The sequence below is a fragment of the Leptonotus elevatus genome, chromosome 1, assembly GCF_054856555.1.
Source record: "Leptonotus elevatus isolate MCC_2025b chromosome 1, RoL_Lele_1.0, whole genome shotgun sequence".
Lineage (NCBI taxonomy): Eukaryota > Metazoa > Chordata > Actinopteri > Syngnathiformes > Syngnathidae > Leptonotus > Leptonotus elevatus.
The window spans coordinates 18,678,311-18,696,659 of record NC_141239.1 but is presented as its reverse complement, the minus strand read 5'-3'; the positions used below and the strand labels follow the sequence as shown (position 1 = coordinate 18,696,659).

At 41.2% G+C, this 18,349-nt stretch overlaps 1 protein-coding gene and 1 long non-coding RNA gene across 4 annotated transcripts in view; one reads left to right on the top strand and one right to left on the bottom strand.

Annotated features, from left to right (window-relative positions):
- Window positions 1–5,297: 5,297 nt before the first annotated feature.
- On the bottom strand, window positions 5,298–6,497 carry LOC147181159 (uncharacterized). The gene is made up of 3 exons (XR_015095882.1): window positions 6,351–6,497; window positions 5,911–5,995; window positions 5,298–5,801 (listed from the first exon to the last, which is right to left on the bottom strand). It is a non-coding gene; the product is annotated as an uncharacterized LOC147181159 (long non-coding RNA).
- The window catches only part of LOC147181158 (oxysterol-binding protein-related protein 1-like), a 29,086-nt gene continuing 16,036 nt past the window's right edge, over window positions 5,300–18,349 (top strand). For 2 of the 3 annotated variants that reach the window (XM_086084021.1, XM_086084020.1), the window contains exons 1-15: window positions 5,764–5,849; window positions 5,932–6,006; window positions 6,490–6,601; window positions 6,710–6,795; window positions 7,879–8,023; window positions 8,096–8,163; window positions 8,521–8,565; window positions 8,796–8,869; window positions 9,565–9,628; window positions 9,756–9,857; window positions 9,949–10,074; window positions 10,154–10,232; window positions 10,350–10,456; window positions 16,222–16,390; window positions 17,412–17,598. In XM_086084021.1, coding sequence (XP_085940147.1) covers window positions 5,950–6,006; window positions 6,490–6,601; window positions 6,710–6,795; window positions 7,879–8,023; window positions 8,096–8,163; window positions 8,521–8,565; window positions 8,796–8,869; window positions 9,565–9,628; window positions 9,756–9,857; window positions 9,949–10,074; window positions 10,154–10,232; window positions 10,350–10,456; window positions 16,222–16,390; window positions 17,412–17,598 — 1,421 coding nt within the window. In that variant the 5' untranslated portion in view covers window positions 5,764–5,849; window positions 5,932–5,949. Of the gene's footprint in view, window positions 5,413–5,537; window positions 5,691–5,763; window positions 5,850–5,931; window positions 6,007–6,489; window positions 6,602–6,709; window positions 6,796–7,878; window positions 8,024–8,095; window positions 8,164–8,520; window positions 8,566–8,795; window positions 8,870–9,564; window positions 9,629–9,755; window positions 9,858–9,948; window positions 10,075–10,153; window positions 10,233–10,349; window positions 10,457–16,221; window positions 16,391–17,411; window positions 17,599–18,349 lie in introns of those variants that run through there. The other variant, XM_086084022.1, reaches the window with a different exon arrangement.

Here is an 18,349-nt window from a genome sequence, read left to right as displayed (position 1 = left end):
CCTAAACTTGCATAAAAGTAGCAATAATGAGGAATTTACAATAGGAGGAAAACATTATCAGCACGGTCGGTCCTGTCGTCACCCGAGCTCTACAACACGGCTAGCTATCAGTATTAGGACAGAGTCAGAAGAGAGAAGGCTTGGTTGGATAATGCTGTGCCTGGAAGTTACCATACCTAGTAAGTAGTGATGCACCGAATATTCGGCCCCGAAAATTTTCGAAATAAAATTGAAGCCGAAAGAATATGTATGAAATAGGATGTTGTGGTGACGCAAGCAAAAAAACGCTGCAAGGAAGCGTCTGTTTGAATTAAACAGCGAACGCGGGGGTGAGTGTCCGCCTTTTCTTCTCGCTGGTTTTTCATCGTGTGAGTTTGCACTGGACGGTAGTGATGGGAAAATGAAGCTTCATGAAGCACTTGTGATATTTTTTGACTCCTCTAGATGGCACTCTTGGTTGAAAGATGCAGTGGAAATGTAATCAATTTCCTTTGCACTAGCCTTTATATTTAAACCAAGAGCACCATCTAGGGGAGTCAAAAAATATCACAAGTGCTTCATGAAGCTTCGTTTCCCCATCACTACTGGACGGTCGCAGCAGATCCCGGGATTATTGCGCATCTTTCATTTTCGGTTTTCGGCCAAAACATTTTCATTTCGGTGCATCCCTACTAGTAAGTGTATATTTATTTATTTCCTGCACGAGAAAAAGAGTCCCAGGAAAGAAGTGGGAGCACTCTGTGGTGCATCATTGAAGTATGTCATTGATTGACTGAGAAGGTCCGTCGGAACTGAATGATTATTACATTTACTTTCCTGTCATTCGTTAATCGTCAACAAAACAGGCATACGTCACTGACGTATTGACGTCAATATTGACAGATTGCCTTCTGGTTTCGTAGTTTGTGGTTTGCGTGGTGGAATGTGGATGACCCAAATGCAAAGAAGCAGGAAGGCAAGGAGTGTGTGAGTGGCCATTTCTCAAAATGAAGAAACCAGAGTACGGTCTTGTGAACTCGCCATGCATTGTATACTCCCTAAAATTGCTAATCTCTTTGTAAATTGGAGCAACGGCGTGCTTGTGAACTTCCACCTGACTCTGACGTACTTCCATGATGGCAGTACGAAATGCATCTTGGGATATTTTCCCAGGCCAAATCTTTATATGTATCCAAACAATACCTCCTTGTTTTATTTCTTTATCCTTGGCTAGCAGACAAGAACATCGGGTACTTGCTTTCAGTTGGAGAATTACTTGGGCCGTGACGGATGACGTTTCACGAGATCATGGACAAGAATTGTGAAACTGCCTTATTTAAAAAAAAAAAAGTTTTTAAAAAAGTAAAAACAGAAGCCATGTTTGTTTGGAATAGTAAAAAAAATAAAAAACTGAATATTTCCAGGATTTTCTCTGGGGAAAACAATTAGAACTCCAACCAAATCAGTAGTTAACCATTGTCTCTTTTTGTTCGTTCAATTGTAGTAGAAACCCTTGTTTTGAGCAGATGAGTGGGAAAAAAGCAAACATTTAAATTGTGTCTCACCCAGCATCTTATTTGAATGGGATAATATCAGATCGCAATAATCTCATCTCTTGTTTAGACCCACATAAACAAGGCGGCTTCTTGCCATAAAGGTTGGTCACAGTTCAAATGCTAATGCAGTCGAACTCGGATGACTTCCCAGTCCAACAATCTGTTACCTGCTGCTGGCATTTAGTTGCCGTGGGTGTGCCCTGCTCATGACGCGTGTTCGTTAAATTTTTCATTAATCCGCGAATCACTGCGCTCCACCCTCGTTTCATAACACAGAAGCAAGTGTCCTATTGATTGAAAACATTCAATTATAGAGAAGATAGATGCCAAAGAAACTTTTCGTTCCCAATATGAATCACACTGTTTTTATATCCTAATTACTCTTCAGGTGCACACAATTGTGTGTCAATACTGTTATGTTTCTGTCTACAATTATTCTTGTGATGCAGCATACAGCTTCACTTTTTTTGAGTTATTGAATTTGCTGTCTTTTTTCTTTGCTCTGAATATCGGAAGCATGCTGCTGCCTGTTGAGCACAAGGGCTTCTCAGCTTATATAATATTAGAACATAGGCCTAGAACGTATTTTCTTATAAAGACCGGGTTCCCTGAGATTCCTCAGTCCTGATAGCAATAGATGGAACAGGCTTTGTTTTGACAGAGACAAACGACCATCGACGTGATAACATGACAACACACTTATCAACTCTCGGTGGACCATCAAAATTCATCACGTAGATTGACGTGTCAAACTTTCGGACGCGTCTTTTGAGCGATTGAAACAAAGTGGGCTGCATTACCTTCACAAAGCGGGCACATGCTGGCCACAACATTAGGAACACATGCAGACTCTGACGGAATCCAACACAGAAAGAACTGGAAGAACCTCTAAACTGATGCCCATTTTTAAGAGCAGCAGCGACATGAAGCGTTGTTAGAGGAATAAAGTTAATGAGCCACACAATGAAGTTATATAAAAAAAAAAGTAGTGGAGCAGACGTCAGTGCCACAAATGCATTATTTGCCTTGAGGGAGTTAATGGAGAAGTACAAAAAAGGCCAGAAAGAGCTGCATTGTGCCTTTGTATAACTAGAAAATACTACAAAGTGCCCAGAGAGGAACTGTGGTACTGCGCGAGGAAGTCTGGAGTGACAGAGAAGTGTTTAAGAAGAGCACGAGGGCCGCACAACAGTGGTGAGGTGAGGTCATTATTGAAAGACAGACTTTCAGACCCATTTCACTTTCCTCCAGGGTCATTTACATTCCCACGCAGACTAATAATTTTCTCCCACTCTAGTTGTGAGGGGAATGCATCCCCCCCCCCCCCCACCCCACCCCTCTCTCTCTACGTCCCGAAAATGTCCCTTTAGGGGATTCTATCGCCTGGTTCCTTTTCCAAGCCGTGGCCTCACTTTGCCTCCATTATCTTGTCATTTGTGAGGGATTACACTCCGGAGCGCTCACAGTCCACTCCCTTTGCTTAAGAAGTGTGACAGCTTACAATAATTGCTATGCTAATTGGTAGCAAGTGGTACAGAGAGTTCCTTTCCCCTCGCCAGACCTGATTTGATTGATATGAATTAATCAATGTGCTTTTGTATACACTGTGAAGATATAACATGATGTCCATTGTTCATTCATCTGTCTTCCATACCACTTCACTCGGATTTTGGGTGTGTTGGAGTTGACTGGGTGAGAGTCAGGGTGGACTGGTTGGCATCGACAACAAAACATTCCACACCTAAGGACAATGAAAGAGTCTTCAGTGAAGCAAATGTGGGCGGAAACCGCAGTACGCAGCGACAACCCGTAGAAATGCCACAAAGAAAAGACAATGTACGGATCCGAACCTGACCCCAACCTTTGAACTGTAAGGTTGATGTGCTGACCACTTGGTTACTGTCGGTCCCAAACATGAAGTCAATTGTATTTATGTTTTACTAATGGGGCGGTATAGAAGATGGATGGGACCAAAGTAATAACGTACAAGGCAATTCACATCAGATAAGAAATAAAAAGCCCTTTGGTCTAAAAACGCATAAGTCCGTTTTCAGAAGCAGACGCCCATCTATCTGTTAAAGTATTTGTAAGGCGTAGCGTTAATAGACCCATAACCGCATGTGTTCATTGGCTGACATTTAAAAGGAAACTGCGGAGTGTTTTTTTTTTTACACAGCATGGCGCACCCTTCCTGACCTGGTGTGTGCAAACATTAGATAGAGCACATCTTCTTTGGAAGGAATACATGAACTTTTAAGAGAATGCATTTGCTTGTCGTTTGACTACTATAACAATCTGCCTGGTTTGTATGATAGTCACAGAAGCAGAAGCAATACAATACGCCGTTAGTTTAACTTTTAACCATATAAAGGAAGCCTTTGCATTGGAGAAATATCCGAAATGAATAGATGTTTGCAATTGTCAATAAAGTTAGTAATAGGGAAAATCTTGCTGCAAATAATTCAAATTTCTCATAGAAGATTGCTGGACATAATTACTAAACTTTATAAAAGATATTTGAAAGATTGTGTTTAAGTTGAACTAGAAAGCAGGGTCGCAAATCTCCTAGCTACAGTGTTTTGTTTTGTTTTTTAGTAATGATGTTTATTTTAAAAAATTCAAACAATATAGGTTCATTGATACATTTATGACATTTCAATTATTTTCAAAATGCACAAAGAAGTACAATCAAACAAACAAGAATAGAATATAGGGCATTTTTATTTAAAACAAAGGACAAAAAAAGGCAATGGAAAAAATCACGAGCATAATCTTTCAATAAATGACGCTAGTCTTGTTGCATTCTTGGTGTGTTAAAAAGTAACAGAGAATTATTAAAAGTTTTCAATTCATTTTTTTCATTGAGCAGTATTTGGTTTTGTTCTAAAGAAATGACGCGTATATATTGTTTACCTTGTAAAATAATGCCGTTAATGCAAAAGTCAAATAGTCCTGTATTGACCTTTTGTACGTGACGTCACAGCCCTCATGGGAACCCCCCTACGAGAAGCTGGACGGCAAAAGAGCCACTTGCCAGTATTGTAACCATTGAATCTCGTACAGCGTAACATCCTTCATCTAATCGATTATCTTGTAAAATGGTCACATCTTAACCAAATGTTGCTTTTTATCGCATACCTACTAATGAAGACAAAAGACGTCGATTGATAGCAGCAATCAACAGAAAGGACTGGCAGCCCACAAAAGTATTCACGGATTTGCAGAAATTATTTTTTGCGAGGTTAGTAGATAAATGTAAAAACATTTTACTAGTAAACGTACACTCTAACAAAGATTAGAACAGAGGTGTCGAATTGCGTGTTTCAAATCACGTTAACAGACACTCAGCCAGCGACAAGCTTTTGAATCAGCGTTGTAAGAAGAGGTCGTGCGCTGTGAATTTTGGCAGTCGGCGATTTGATTAACTTCGTAAAAACAGCAGGCAACAGAAGGTAAGGGGCTGTTTTTAAACTAGCGATCTCCAACTTAAGTAAATACCGCGCTCTATGAGTCCTGACAAAATGTGCAACTTCGACTGACAGGCGAACTTCGGTTGAAGTAGTAGATTCCATAGCTCTATGGGCAATAATAACTTTTAATTTGTAAAATAGCAGTCGCTAAGTCACTAAATCGCTCGGGTCACGTCCACTTCCATTCAACAATTATTCCCTTCCGCTGTCCATTATAGAGCAGTCACGTGATCACGTGACGTCGGTGCAAATGGTCAAGACAGTATAGTGGAGTTGTCCACGCTCTCGGGGCATGGTCACGTGACAGCTGCCCACAGCTGTCAGCTGATTGGGCCGCTAAAGTTTGGCTAAACTTGTTTCCTCTCGGCACGCTAAACTGAGTCCACAAAAGTCAACCGAACTCGAATGTAAGTCTCAAATATATTATTTTGAATTCTTATTGTCGTTTTGGGTTTTCATTATTTTAGCTAACAGTAAAACAAAAAACAAAACGTTTTATGTTGTCGCCTTGGCGTGTGCGTTTTGTTTGAAGGAGACATTTTGTGCATTGACGGTCATTTCACAACTAATTTGATGGAGGACGAGCAACTTCTTGAGTCGGCAAAAGACGGGAGTTCCTCTCGCGTTCGGCTGCTCCTTGAGTCGCGTATCGACCAGATCTCTTCACTCAACATCAATTGTCGATGCAAGTCAAATTAAATAAAACGTGTCGTCGCGTGTATATAATATAATTGTATTGAAACTTGTATTCCTCACAGCAAAGTCAAAAGGCAGCTCTGGATGGACGCCTCTCCACCTAGCGTGTTACCATGGAAACAGGGAAGTCGTGGATGAGCTGCTAAAAGTGAGATCTATAGTTGATTTGCTTTTTTTCTTAACAATTTGTTCAATTGTTTGCTACTTACTTATTTTGCTATGTATTGCAGGCAGGTGCTGATGTGAACATGCAGGACGAAAATGGCGACACGCCTCTGCACAAAGCAGCCAGCACTGGAAGAAAGGTAAACAACCCAACAAGTAGATACAGTAGGTCCAAGCCCCAAAATGAATAGCACACATTTTGTGAGTAATGGATACACTTCCGAATCTGTAATTCCTATACTAACAGTTACTATAAACCATAAATATGCCACAAATTATGATCCTCAAGCACTATCAGTTCAAACGCATTTTTACTACACCCATCCATCAATTTTCAGCACCCCATTACCCTTAAAAATAAACTACTGGCTGATGATTTCATTGAGAAACTTAAGTTATGTCTTGACTCGTTAGTACATAGATACTCTAATTTTGTGTTTACAAAGAAAGTTGCCCACAAAAAGCTCTAACTTAGCCAAATTACCGGTATGTCAAAGAAGTAAGCAGAGGTCTTGTCAAGCATTGCAGCTGTCTTTTTTTTTTTTTTTTTTTTAACAATTCTGGTTGGGCGCATTGGACTTCAAATGTTAGGCTTTGCTTTCTCTGGTGTTGATCCCCCTCAGGAGATTGTTCTGTTGCTGCTGCGTTATGATGCCTCTGCCAGTGTCATCAATGGAACAGCGCAGATCCCTAAAGACGTCACAGAGGACGACGAAATCATAACCATGCTCGAGGGTATGATGATGACATCATAGAGTGTTTGGCATAGATTGTCCAAAGATATTTGACTGTTGCTGCTCTTGTTGTAACGCTCAAATATTTTTGTGCGTGTGTGTGCTTCAGCCGCTGAGAGAAGAGAGGCGAGGCGGCGGGAGGAGAGATTGCTGGACGCCGCCAGAGAGGGGGATGTCGCTGCTATGTCTAAGATAGTTAGTGTCAAAGTTTTGTCAGTTGAAATAAATTTTTTTGTGTTGAATTATGTTTAAATTTCTAAATGTTAGTCTTAAAGTTTAAAACGGGGATATCAAACTCATTTTTGTCGTGGGGCCACATTTTAGTTATGGTTTCCCTTGAGGGACCATTACGACCCTGAACCCGTATTGCAATGTCTTAATGTTATTAAAAATGACGACAATTTGTAGTTTTGGTATTTCAGCAAGAAACATGAAGTCGACACACGAGATTTTCCTTCGGGGACCACTTATAATGATGTGGCGGGCCGAATCTGGCCACTGAGCCTGGATTTTGACACATGGGGGTCTAAAATTTTAAAGAACTTAAAATGACAGTTTTAAAAAGGAAAACCTTACTTAAACTTAAAGTAGCACTAAGGAACCTTTCAACCTTAAGAAAATATTTTCATAATTCTTCTGATAAAAAAAACCTTTAAAACTAGTTGAATGGTGCTTTGGCCATGGCCTGAGGGCGTCTGCATCATTTTTACTGTCACAAAGCAACTTTGAGGAGGATGGTAGGAACACTGCCACACAAAAAACTACAAATGTGCTGACTTCTTTATGGCATACGTCAAAAGCTACCCCGGATGAAAGGACATTCAAGGATCAACATTGGCCCGGATTTCACTCACTGGAGTGAGCTAAAAAAAAAAGACGCAATGCGCTTGTCCTCATAGAAAATGTGGTCTTTCTTTCGACATAACAATACCGCTTTTGTCCATATAACTCCTAGTGCTGGCTTTGACTTATTAATTTTACAAAATGTTCTTTATTGGCGTAGATGTGGAATACTGCATCACCCATAGGTCTTTCTAATATTTTACCACACTCGCGTTGCTGAATAAGATAAAGTATTACATTCAATGTCTTTTGAGACCACAATACTTTATTGTTGGCCTACTCTAATATACAGTATATTGTTGAATTAAAGCCTCTTTGGCATTGTTAAAACGGAGAATACCTATAAAAAATAAAAAAAAGTACAGTGAATGTAATTGTGTGGCAAATACACTATAATCTGTTTTATGTTCTCTCTCTTTTTTTTTTTTTTTAAAGCTTGGTGGAGAAGAAGTGGTGGATGTGCACTGCAAGGATTCGGTGGGCAATACGCCATTACACTGTGCTGCCTACAGAGGGCACAAGCAGTGCATAATAAAACTGCTTAAAAGCGGTGCCTGCCCAACCATTAAAAACAACCTAGGTACTGTGCTGCATATCCTTGAACACCATCAAAACTGACATTGTAACCTTCCCCGTACATGCTGCATTACAGAGCAGACTGCGTTGGACCTGGTCCGCACTCATGAGCTCAAGCAAATTCTAACAGAATATCAGGACAAGGTGTGGACAGTTGAGGTTCTATGTATTGATTCTATAAATATGTTGGGAGGTGCTTCATGACTTAAGTTGTTCTAAAACGAATGTTTGTCATTCTGTATGGAGTTTTGCAAGTTGACATTCCTGTAAGGCATACATTGTAAAATGTAACATTTACAGTTGATAGATTTCATATCACATAGGTTGGCATCAAATACTACCTTTGTTGGGTTTGTGACGTGTGTTTTTGTGTCTGACACCTGCTCCCTCGTTGAGACTAAACCAGCGTGCCTTAAAAATAATGGAAATGACAACATTGTCTGTGCGATCGCTAGTCTGACAAATGTGTCTCTTTTTTTTTTTCCCCCCCCAAAAAAAAAGGAAGCGAGCAGCAGAGTGCAGAAGATTGAAGGCCCTCTTTGGAAGGTACCCAGATGTCAGAGTGTGTGCCTATCACTTGATAGGACAAGCAATGTCCCTGGTCAGACCTCGCCACATTTAGTGGATGGCCAAAGCTTTTTCCATGTTAAAAACACTTAGTGTTCTCTTATTGTGTTCCTATTTATTTGGAGTCAATATTTTTTCATGAAAAGTGTGAGCATGTTATGTTACATCTATTTATTGTATTGTTTATGTATAGTATTTCCCTGCCGCAGAGTTCACGCTTTATCGGGTGGCGTCTCCACTGGGTGGTAATTGAGGATGGAACGGTTTCCTGGTACTCCAGACAGTAAGATTGTTTTATATTTTTACATTTTCCCTTGGCAGTTTTCTAATGCAGGGTATACATATTAGGGGTGGGAATCTTTGAATGTCTCACGATTCGATTCCAATTTTTGGGTCTTTGATTCGATTCAGAATTTATTTTCGATTAAGAACAATTTTTGTATTCAAAATGATTTGATTGACAATGATTTTTGCTTCAATCTATAGATGTGCAAGGGATTGTAATGATCTACTCCAGTCTGACTTGCTAATGCTAATTAGCGCGCTACTCGCGGCACTTTTATCACTCAAAAGAACGGCTCCATGCTGAAAAAACAAAAAAACTTATTGGAATAACTTGATGGTGACTTTTTCTTTCTACTCTCTAATGTGGCTAAAACTTAACAATGTAATAGACCGCATAGAACTACACTGCCCCTCAGTGGCCAAATTGGGTACAACATGAACAGCGCTCCAAATATAGGCACACAAAGACAAAGGCAAGACGGTATAAAATAATTGAAATAAAATAGATTTTGGGACATTTAAAATCGATTCTGAATCGTACTAAATGAGAATCGATTTTTTGGCACATCCCATACATATACCAATTTGTAACATCTTTGTTGGGTTCATTTTTATTTTTTAGCACAGGAAGATAAACCCTGATTGCATTTGCCGGTAAAATGTACATCTAACATACTCTCCTTCTCTTTCTAGGGCTGAATCGGGAGCTGGTGTAAGAAAACAGGGCTGTAGATCTTTAGCACAAGCTTACTGCATGGTATGTAGAGAAGGTTGTATCCCCTTGTCAAATATATAGTATATGCATAATTATGTATGTGCACAAACTGGTTTGATTGATATTTCTGTGACCAATGTAGTTTTCTTGGTGACTTTTGCTATTCCAGGTCAAACCATGGGATCATTGCTTCTTCATGCTCAAGTGCGCTGACAACTCTGCATTGTGTTTTAAAGTCCCCTCAAAGACGGACTCTGTGGCAACACGAAAAGTGAACCGCTTCTGTTCTGCTGTGTTGCTTCACATCAATGCAATGACAGACATGATGTGTGTTTAAATGTTACTGCTAATTCTTCTGTCAGAGGTGGCTGGATGCCTTTGAGGCGCACTCCTCTTACGGCGCTCAACACGGCATCGTCCAGCAGAAGTTCGATGACGCAGATGGTGATGGCAGTGTTGCAACGAGCAACGTAACGCAAGCTCTGCGGGTAAAATGAAAAGTAATAGGCTGATAATGGTGAGTCGCGTTTGTCGTTTGTTCTCAACTCTGCCTCCTACGCCTTGTAGGCCGCCAGTGCGTGCCAGCAGAAACTGGAGAATGAGGTGTCCATTTTTCTTTCTATGGTGAAGAATGAGGAGAACTGTGGTGAGCATAAAATGTCACTTTCCCCTGCAGCTCATTTCAGGATTTCTCTATATACATTTTGTGAAAGGTAGACAACTTGTTCATTTTCCTTTTTTTCTTTTCTTTTCTTATTTTCAGCATTGGCTGCACCTCTTCTCTTGAAAGCCAAAGAGACCAGTGAGCTCTCCGGTGAAACTTGTGCTGCTCTCCAGCTCTGCCTTCAGAAGTTGTCCAAACAAGAGGAGGTAGGAATTTGACATAAATATTGTAATTCAAAGTCTGTGGCCTGTTAAACAGTACGTGTATTTGATTTGTGAATGAATGTATTATTACACAAGATTTGCTGAGATGTTTTTTAATCTTGCCCACAAAAAAGACACACATTTTTAAACGACAAACTAAAACAAAAAACCTAAAACAAAGCCCTTTAAAAAAAAAAAAAAAAAAAAAAAAAGAAGCAAGCAAAAAAAAAAAAACACTCTGAGGACAAATTAAAACGAACTGCAAAAAAAAAAAAAACCACTCAACATAACCAGTTGGTCGACTATTTGAATGCATGCGCTTCAGGTTACTTCCTAATTGGCTATTGTTTAAGGCCAAACTCTGCATTGGCCACACACAAACATTTGCCATCGTAAACAGGTTAAACATTTGTGATTGTCCACTTTGCACAAGCAGACTGGGGAGGAAAAAAATACTGGCTATTGATAATCAACGAAACGAAGCATAATCCGAGATTTTAAAAATATATGTGTAGTTTTCTTGCCTCAAGCTGCGGTGTGTGTGATCTCAACTAATTTAGTCTTGCACACTTATTAGAACATATGTGTTTTTATTGGCCTCTAGAGAGATTCTGAATGGCTATAAGATCATTGAGCAGGCCCCGCCCTCCTTCCCACATGCATTACCTCCTTTATGTGACAATCAGGGTTGAAGTTTTTGCAGGCACGTGTTCCGGTCCACTTGTCCCAGTGGCCGGGATGTGCCCTTGGGTGGGGGTAGATGGTTGGAGCATGTGGTCAGTGTGGTAATCGCTGAGAAAAGATCCCCTTTTATGCTTGGGTCTGCATTTAGCTCGCAGATCAGTGCACACTCGCATATACGTTGAAATACTCCAGGGGCTCAGTGAGGGAGGAAGCTGAGCTTTTGTGTGTGTGTGCGCGCATATCGGCGAGTTCAGTTCCAGGCGAACATGCTGATAACACGCTGGCAGGGGGTGCTTTTATTTGTAAAAGCGAAGTAAGAGGAGACACAAGGACAGCTTTCTCATCCAGGTAGAAGACTGTAGAATCTATTCTTCAGCCAAAACCTTTTTCATAGTCGGCTAGTTCTTTTAGGACTTAATGTATAATGGTTTGATCTTAATTGCCACCAAATTTGGAGCTACGTCTTTTTACGGGCTTCATTTACTGAATTCAGAATGTGAAAATAAGCGTGCTCTAATTGCCTGCCTCCTGTTTTTAATTGAAGCCAGCCTTTGCGAGATCTAGCAGAACAAGGAGAAGCACATTTCATTGCTCAATAAATCGCATGAGTGACTATTTTACTTGGTAAATTTCTGAGATTCTATGATTAAACTTAACTTGTTTACGCAAGGACATGTGCAATGCCTGTGCGCATCATCATTGCATGAATTGCCAACAGCTGCTCTCCTGTCAGATGGATGAACTGTCCTTGTTATCACAGGAATTTTGCAGGGCATGAAGCGTGGAAAACGGCATGCGAAATTAACCACTATTGTATAAAAATGACCACACAGACTCTTCTTTTTCCTGTGCTAAGCCACTGCTACTTTATATACTAAGTGGATTATATTTCACCCATGCTGAGATTGGCTGTATTATATAGCATTAACGCTAATTCCACCATCCCATTAGCCTGCGTAACATCCCCCAGCCGTGTGCTGCCGCAGTTACACTCCAATTTCTGGGCAAATATCTAATCGAGAAGCACGGCTAATTCCTCCGAGGGCTTCACAGAGAACGTGATGTTGCCGCTCGCAGCGTACGCGTAGTCTGACCCACTTGGGCAGCAGCTGTAGAACTAGACAAAGTCTGTGCCTGTTCTAGTGGGCAGGCTGGAGTGAGGGCACGTTATGTAAAAGTGTCGCAAGGTTGAGCTGCGAGTAGACAATAAGCTACAAAAGGTTTAACGCAGTGAGCTGTCACTCTTCCTGGCAAACTTTCTTTTTTGTTTTAGTTCTAAGACGATGTGTTTGGAGGGCTTTTCATCACCAAACTCATCCGTTTGAATTGTGTACTGGGAACAGGGAAGGGTCTCTCCCAAACGGTTTCCACTAAATTGAAAGCTTTGAATTATCCAAAATATCCTGGTAAAGCAGGCTACACACCTTTTTAAAATCCTGATTTTTATTTTTTTAGGGACCCCAAACATGACCAGGACAAAAATTGGGGACAGCACTCTAACTTGGCAATAGCCTGATTGATAATTGTGATTCACTCAAGGGAGTTCTCTACATTATCAATCTGGTACTGCTCGACGGTAATTTGCTCGGGAAAGGTGGGACTTGCTGTACAATGCTTCGAGCTGATTGGACAATGCGGCGTCTTGTACACGTTTGTTTTGACCAATCACGGCAACGGATGAAAATGTCATCTTTGCTCTCGTCTTAAGAAAAAAAAAAGAAGAAGCACGAAACTCTTTACCAGATAAAAAATGCACAAAGTGACTCTTGCTGTTCAACATTCAACAAGGAAATGTGAGTAATTCTGCGAGAACAGAATTAATTGCAGCGTCCATTCAACCATGTTAGGTTACTTTGTTTTTTACAGTGTTGGCACTTCCTGGTTTTGTCTACAGTCCTATCCCGCCCCCAAACACAATGTTGCCCTGTGGTTGGTCCGTGGTTCGGGCCAATCACAGAGTGAAAATCAGCGGGCTTGGTACAAAATGTATTCTCGGATTTTGTGAACTCACAAATACCGCGATAATTCAGCTTGCAGAGCAAGTTTAAGAGCATAATGGACAATGTTGAGTCTTCACCCCCAAAACAGATATCTGTTGTAGTACCAAGACGGCCCTGTAAGAGGCAGTAGGTTGCCAAAGGGCATCTCGAATGCCTCAAAATACAAAGAAGAAGAAAGTGTTAGAGTAAAAGAAGCTAGGCTATTTGTTAATTGATCTAGTAACTAACTACATTGCATTTGTGAACTCTCGTCCTTGTCTTTTTTAGTGTGGTGAATTTTATTGCACAAATGCTCAAATTATGGTTATGTGTACCTATCTGGTTTGGTTTTCTACCTGTCTTGGTTTCCTGCATTTTTAGTTGTGTTGTTCAAAGCAGATGGTTTCCACAATCAATTGGAAACCGAGCGCTTTCCAGCATGAATCCGCTTAATGGTGACACGGAGATAAGATCATCTGTCACAGTTTCTATCGTATGAAAGGCAGGCGGCATGCAGCTTATCTTTGGGGTTTTTTCTGCACTCTGCTATGATTAAGATAGATCGGCCTTCAAACCCCTGGAGATCAGAACGATCACAAGTCTGACCTCTACTTAAACAGTGGGGTTCTTCTGAATGTATCTGCTGGCCTTGCCACTGATTTCCCCCTTTTGAGCTCACACGAGGCCTCGAAAGGAGCTATTTAACCATAGCCTTTTAGCATTTTGGACGGTCAGTGTGCATGCATGTAGATACAGTACTCGCACACTGTTTAGTGTGCATGCATTTGGAGCTGCCACGAATTTGCCCTTTGAGGTTTTCACCAACAAATTTTAGAACAGCTCCAAGCTCTACCTTTTTAAACGGGCGTTTGCCAAGGACGAGCATCCCACCCATGGCAATGGCACACGGCATCAACGAGGCTTAAAATAGATGCGTTTGTGCTCAGAAGGGGACGCAGAGAGGGTGAAAGAGCTGGGACGGATTGTTGCACAACAAAGTATTCCCGTCCTGGATGGCTCTTGAGACAACAGCTTGGAACTGTGTGCCACCAGACAGATCTTGCATCTCCACAAGAGGCGTCTTTTCTGAGATAGCAAATTGTTAACCGTTAGTGAGGGAGGGACATTAATTAGAGAATTATGTGTTCTGCTGGATAATTAGTCAAAGTCTTCTCATTTTCATATTGGTCGGCTATTATGAGGGGCAAAAAAACATGTTGGAGTGTCTGGTGAAGGAAGAGGCTTTAGTTCAGTTATTGGGCCACGTAGTTGCCATCTGGCTTGAAATATTGGGATGAAATGAGGAGAAACTCCATCCATCCATTTAAAAAAAAAAATATATATATATATATATATATATATATATATTTTTTTTTTTTTGTCTGAATCAGAGTGAGCAGGATGCTATTCCACCGACAAGATAATGACATCACAAAATGTACTCAGTGGTGCACCCTGGAAAATGGGAATATTTGCCACAGAAAAAGGGACAGTGTGGAGAACCCCCCCCCCAATGTTCATTCATTTTAAAACCCACTATCAATTTCAATAATATGCAAAAAAAAAAGTTTTATCACATCAACGTACATTTTTTTAAATATATAGGCCTACTAATCACTAATTATATTACATAGATCACGCCGCACCGTATAAGAGGCTGTGACATGTTTTGTCACCATCTTTTCTGCTACGGATTCCCAAAGAAGAACTTGGCGAACATGGTCATTGATGGTAGGCAGACGAAGTGTTGTCTCTCTGAGGCATGCTTCAGAACTTAGGTTCTTGTATTCTATTAGTTCACCACTAGATGACACTAAATTCTACATCCTGTCCTGGTAAATTGGTTGGGCAGGGCTATACCATAACAAGTCTCAAGGATGCATACCGGTACATGAAATAAAACAGGAAGTTTTGGTTTGGAGCAGCCATTTTGGGCCTATTTCATGACTCATACTTTGACTAACTCCTATTAAGGAAATAGCCTCTAAATGAACTTCAATCCGAAGCTGGTTTCTTAGACAGATGCCGCAATGGTATTTTATTTAAAAAAAATTGCCAAGGTCATCCATTGTGGGCAAAGGATGGACATCAAAGTTTGATCCAGGTTTTGATGCAAATAATAATAATAACAAATTGTTGTTGTTATGATTATTATTAATCATTATAATATTATGAGTTTATTCTACTATGCCGCCATTTTAGTAACACAAAATGCTCATGCTCAGTTCCAAAGAAGACACTTTCAAATTAATTCTTACAACATCCTTGAGCGTTTAGCAGTCGGGAAGATAAAACACAAACCAAATCAGTCACGTAACTAAACACTTCGGTCGCCATTTGTATTGCTTTATCCATCATGTCCTTCTCTGATACACAAGATGGAGCTGCTGTCTGGAAATGGAAATGTTGACTCTTTAATCAACCATGATAAAGGCAATCCGTTTTTTGTTTTTTTTACCCAAATATCCACGTGGACTAACTTAACAATGCTCTTTTCTTTTTTTTTTCTTTTTTTTTTTGCGTTGGGCCTGACATTTTTCTACATTTACATTACTCAAAAGATTAGAATTCCTATCTGAGTCTTTATTCACTTCATACCAACACTGATGTTTGTAATGATGAGTGACGGATGGAGCAAGGCTGCACAAGACGATAGGAAACTCTGATCTGCTGTAGCTCTCAATGGCGCGGTTCAGGTTGCAGTATTGCACTAAAGGGACACTCAATCTTACCAAACAGATCGCTGGCCTCAGGGTGTTTGGTTCTGATCAGAGGAAGTCGGGATCTAATGGCAGCATCACAACAATGTGTGGTACACACACACAACAACTTTAATGCCTTATTTTATTTATTTATTTACTTACATGTGTGAGAAGTCACACATGACAGGTTGTGTCCTAATTGATTATTGTTTTGTTTCACCATCATAATCACTGAGTTCATTCCTCAGCCAAAGTTGATTTTGGCCACACTCTAAAGAGTTTGAGTATTCTCAACACACCCGACAATAATGGGGGGCCTTTGCTGCTGAATGCTCCTTCCGAAAGCAGCATTTTGGTATATCAGTGTTACAGTTGTAGCCAAATGTTTGTTACGTTTGTGCAGGTGTGGAGCCTGAAGTTAGAGCAAGAGGAGGAGAAGAACAGAGCTCTGACGGAGGCGCTGCAGACGATCGCGACCGAGCACCACGAGCTCAAGCAGTCCCTGAGCAAAAGCCGGAGGTCGCCCACACTCTGCACTCTCGCCGAGGATGATTTCTATGATGCGGTGTCAGGTCAGCACACTCGAACTGAACAATCCGGCATAAACGGAGAGAATCCGGTCACTTTTCAAAATAAAATATTTTTAAGCCTCGGTTAATCAATTCACCGGAAGTATAGCGAGTTTTTTATTCTTTCAACCCGGTCCAAAGTGGCCCACGGCCCGGTGGTTGGGGACCACTGCCACAGACTATTAAGTAGGGATGGGCGAGTACCGAAACCAGGTGTTGTATCGGGTCAATATACCTTATATTTGTAGCCATTTTATGATCAGGAACTGGAAATTGGAAAAATAGGAATAGCTAATATTTTCATGCAATTTTAAGGAAAAAATGCAATATTGGGATAATGTTTCTGTAAAATTCCGTCATTGTTGTTGTTGTTTTTTAAAATGTATCAGTCTGAGAAAGTGGTAGGCCCTTTTTCTGTATGATGCAGGTTTCATTAATTATTATTGTATTTTTTTTTCGATGGAGTCACGTCACTAATGTATTCTAAGTTTGCTCCGATGTCTTGTTTAGACTTGCTAGAGTAAATATGGGCTGTCTACTTTCCCCCGGCAAGGTGTTTGTTCACGAAGAGCAGTCTCCCTCGGGGATGGCTGTATTATTCATGGCGCGCTCTGAGCACTGACCACACACACTGTGGGCCCCGTGAGACACTAAGATCAGCACTTCCTCGGCATTTCTGCTGAGCGTAATGCCATGCAAAAACACAATCGTGTATTTTTATGCCCCAGTGTGCAGTAGACGCTGAACGTGTAATGATGTCGTCCTACAACGCAGTTGAATCATGACTTCATTACAAAGTTGTAACGCGTGCGCTCGCTAGCCTATGCACAACTCCCAATACTGCCACGAGAGTGTCACGAGAAGTGAAGCCTTCGGATGGCTTCTCATTAGAACACAATGCTCAGGTGGGGTTTGGCGGGAGGAGGAGGAGGCGGCGGGGGGGGGGAGTTGGAGCGCAAATAGAGTTGCTGATTTTCCGCCGGTGAACTAACGAGACTGTCGTCGTGTGCCGTCTACCCCGTAGAGTCCGAGTCGGAGCTGTCCGTGAGCGGCTTTCTGTCGGTGGCCAGCCACTCCTGCGAAGAGGACGAGGGAAGAGACGCCCACCACCTCAGCAGCAGCCGCCGCCATCCCAGCGCGCTCGGGGGGGCCGGCGGAATGTCGGGGGAAGGTAACCATGGCAGCCAGAACGCCGCCGCCAAGAAGCACAGGTGGGACTTGCTACTGTTATTTGCCAGTGGATGATGATGGAACCATAACAAGAATAACAAGCCGCAATTAGCATGAAAAGAAGTTGTAACAGGATACGAGCTTTCTGTTCCGGTGCGTTTTTGTGCAAATCCGATCCTCAGAGAATATGAGAATTAGTTTTTCCTGCCCAATCGTGCACAAGTCTGGGCGCTTTACTGAAAGAAGGGACAATCTTTCATTTCCGTAGAGATTCGTTCCAACTTGACTTTTCTGGCTTGATCCCACAAGTGATCCTTGAATAATTTAGCAGGCTCTGGCACAGAAGAAGCGGGGGTCAAAACAAAACAAAACAATCTGATCAGCACAGAAAGGGACTCTTCATAACATGTTAACTGATAGCGAAAAGGTTAATCATTTCGTTTGAGAAAAATCAAAGCATGATTGTAATCACATTTTGACAATATTTAAAAGAAGCCGTACTAAAAAATACAAATGTCCTATATTCAGAGGCAGGAGGAAAACAAAGTGGGCCAAAAGTGGTTCCATCTTGCATCACTGCTCTGTTCCTACAAGCACAGATGGAGCCAGCGCTCCCCCACCACCCAGCCTCTTTCTGTCTTGTTTATTTAACTGAAATAATGGCGTGTATTTGGGTAGACACCATCTGCCTGCTGCACAAATAATTGTAAAGCAGCCTTGTATTTGTGACAGGCAGAAACTCACAACTGCCTGCATTTGAAGTTAGTGTCTGTGAGGGATCCAATAATAGAT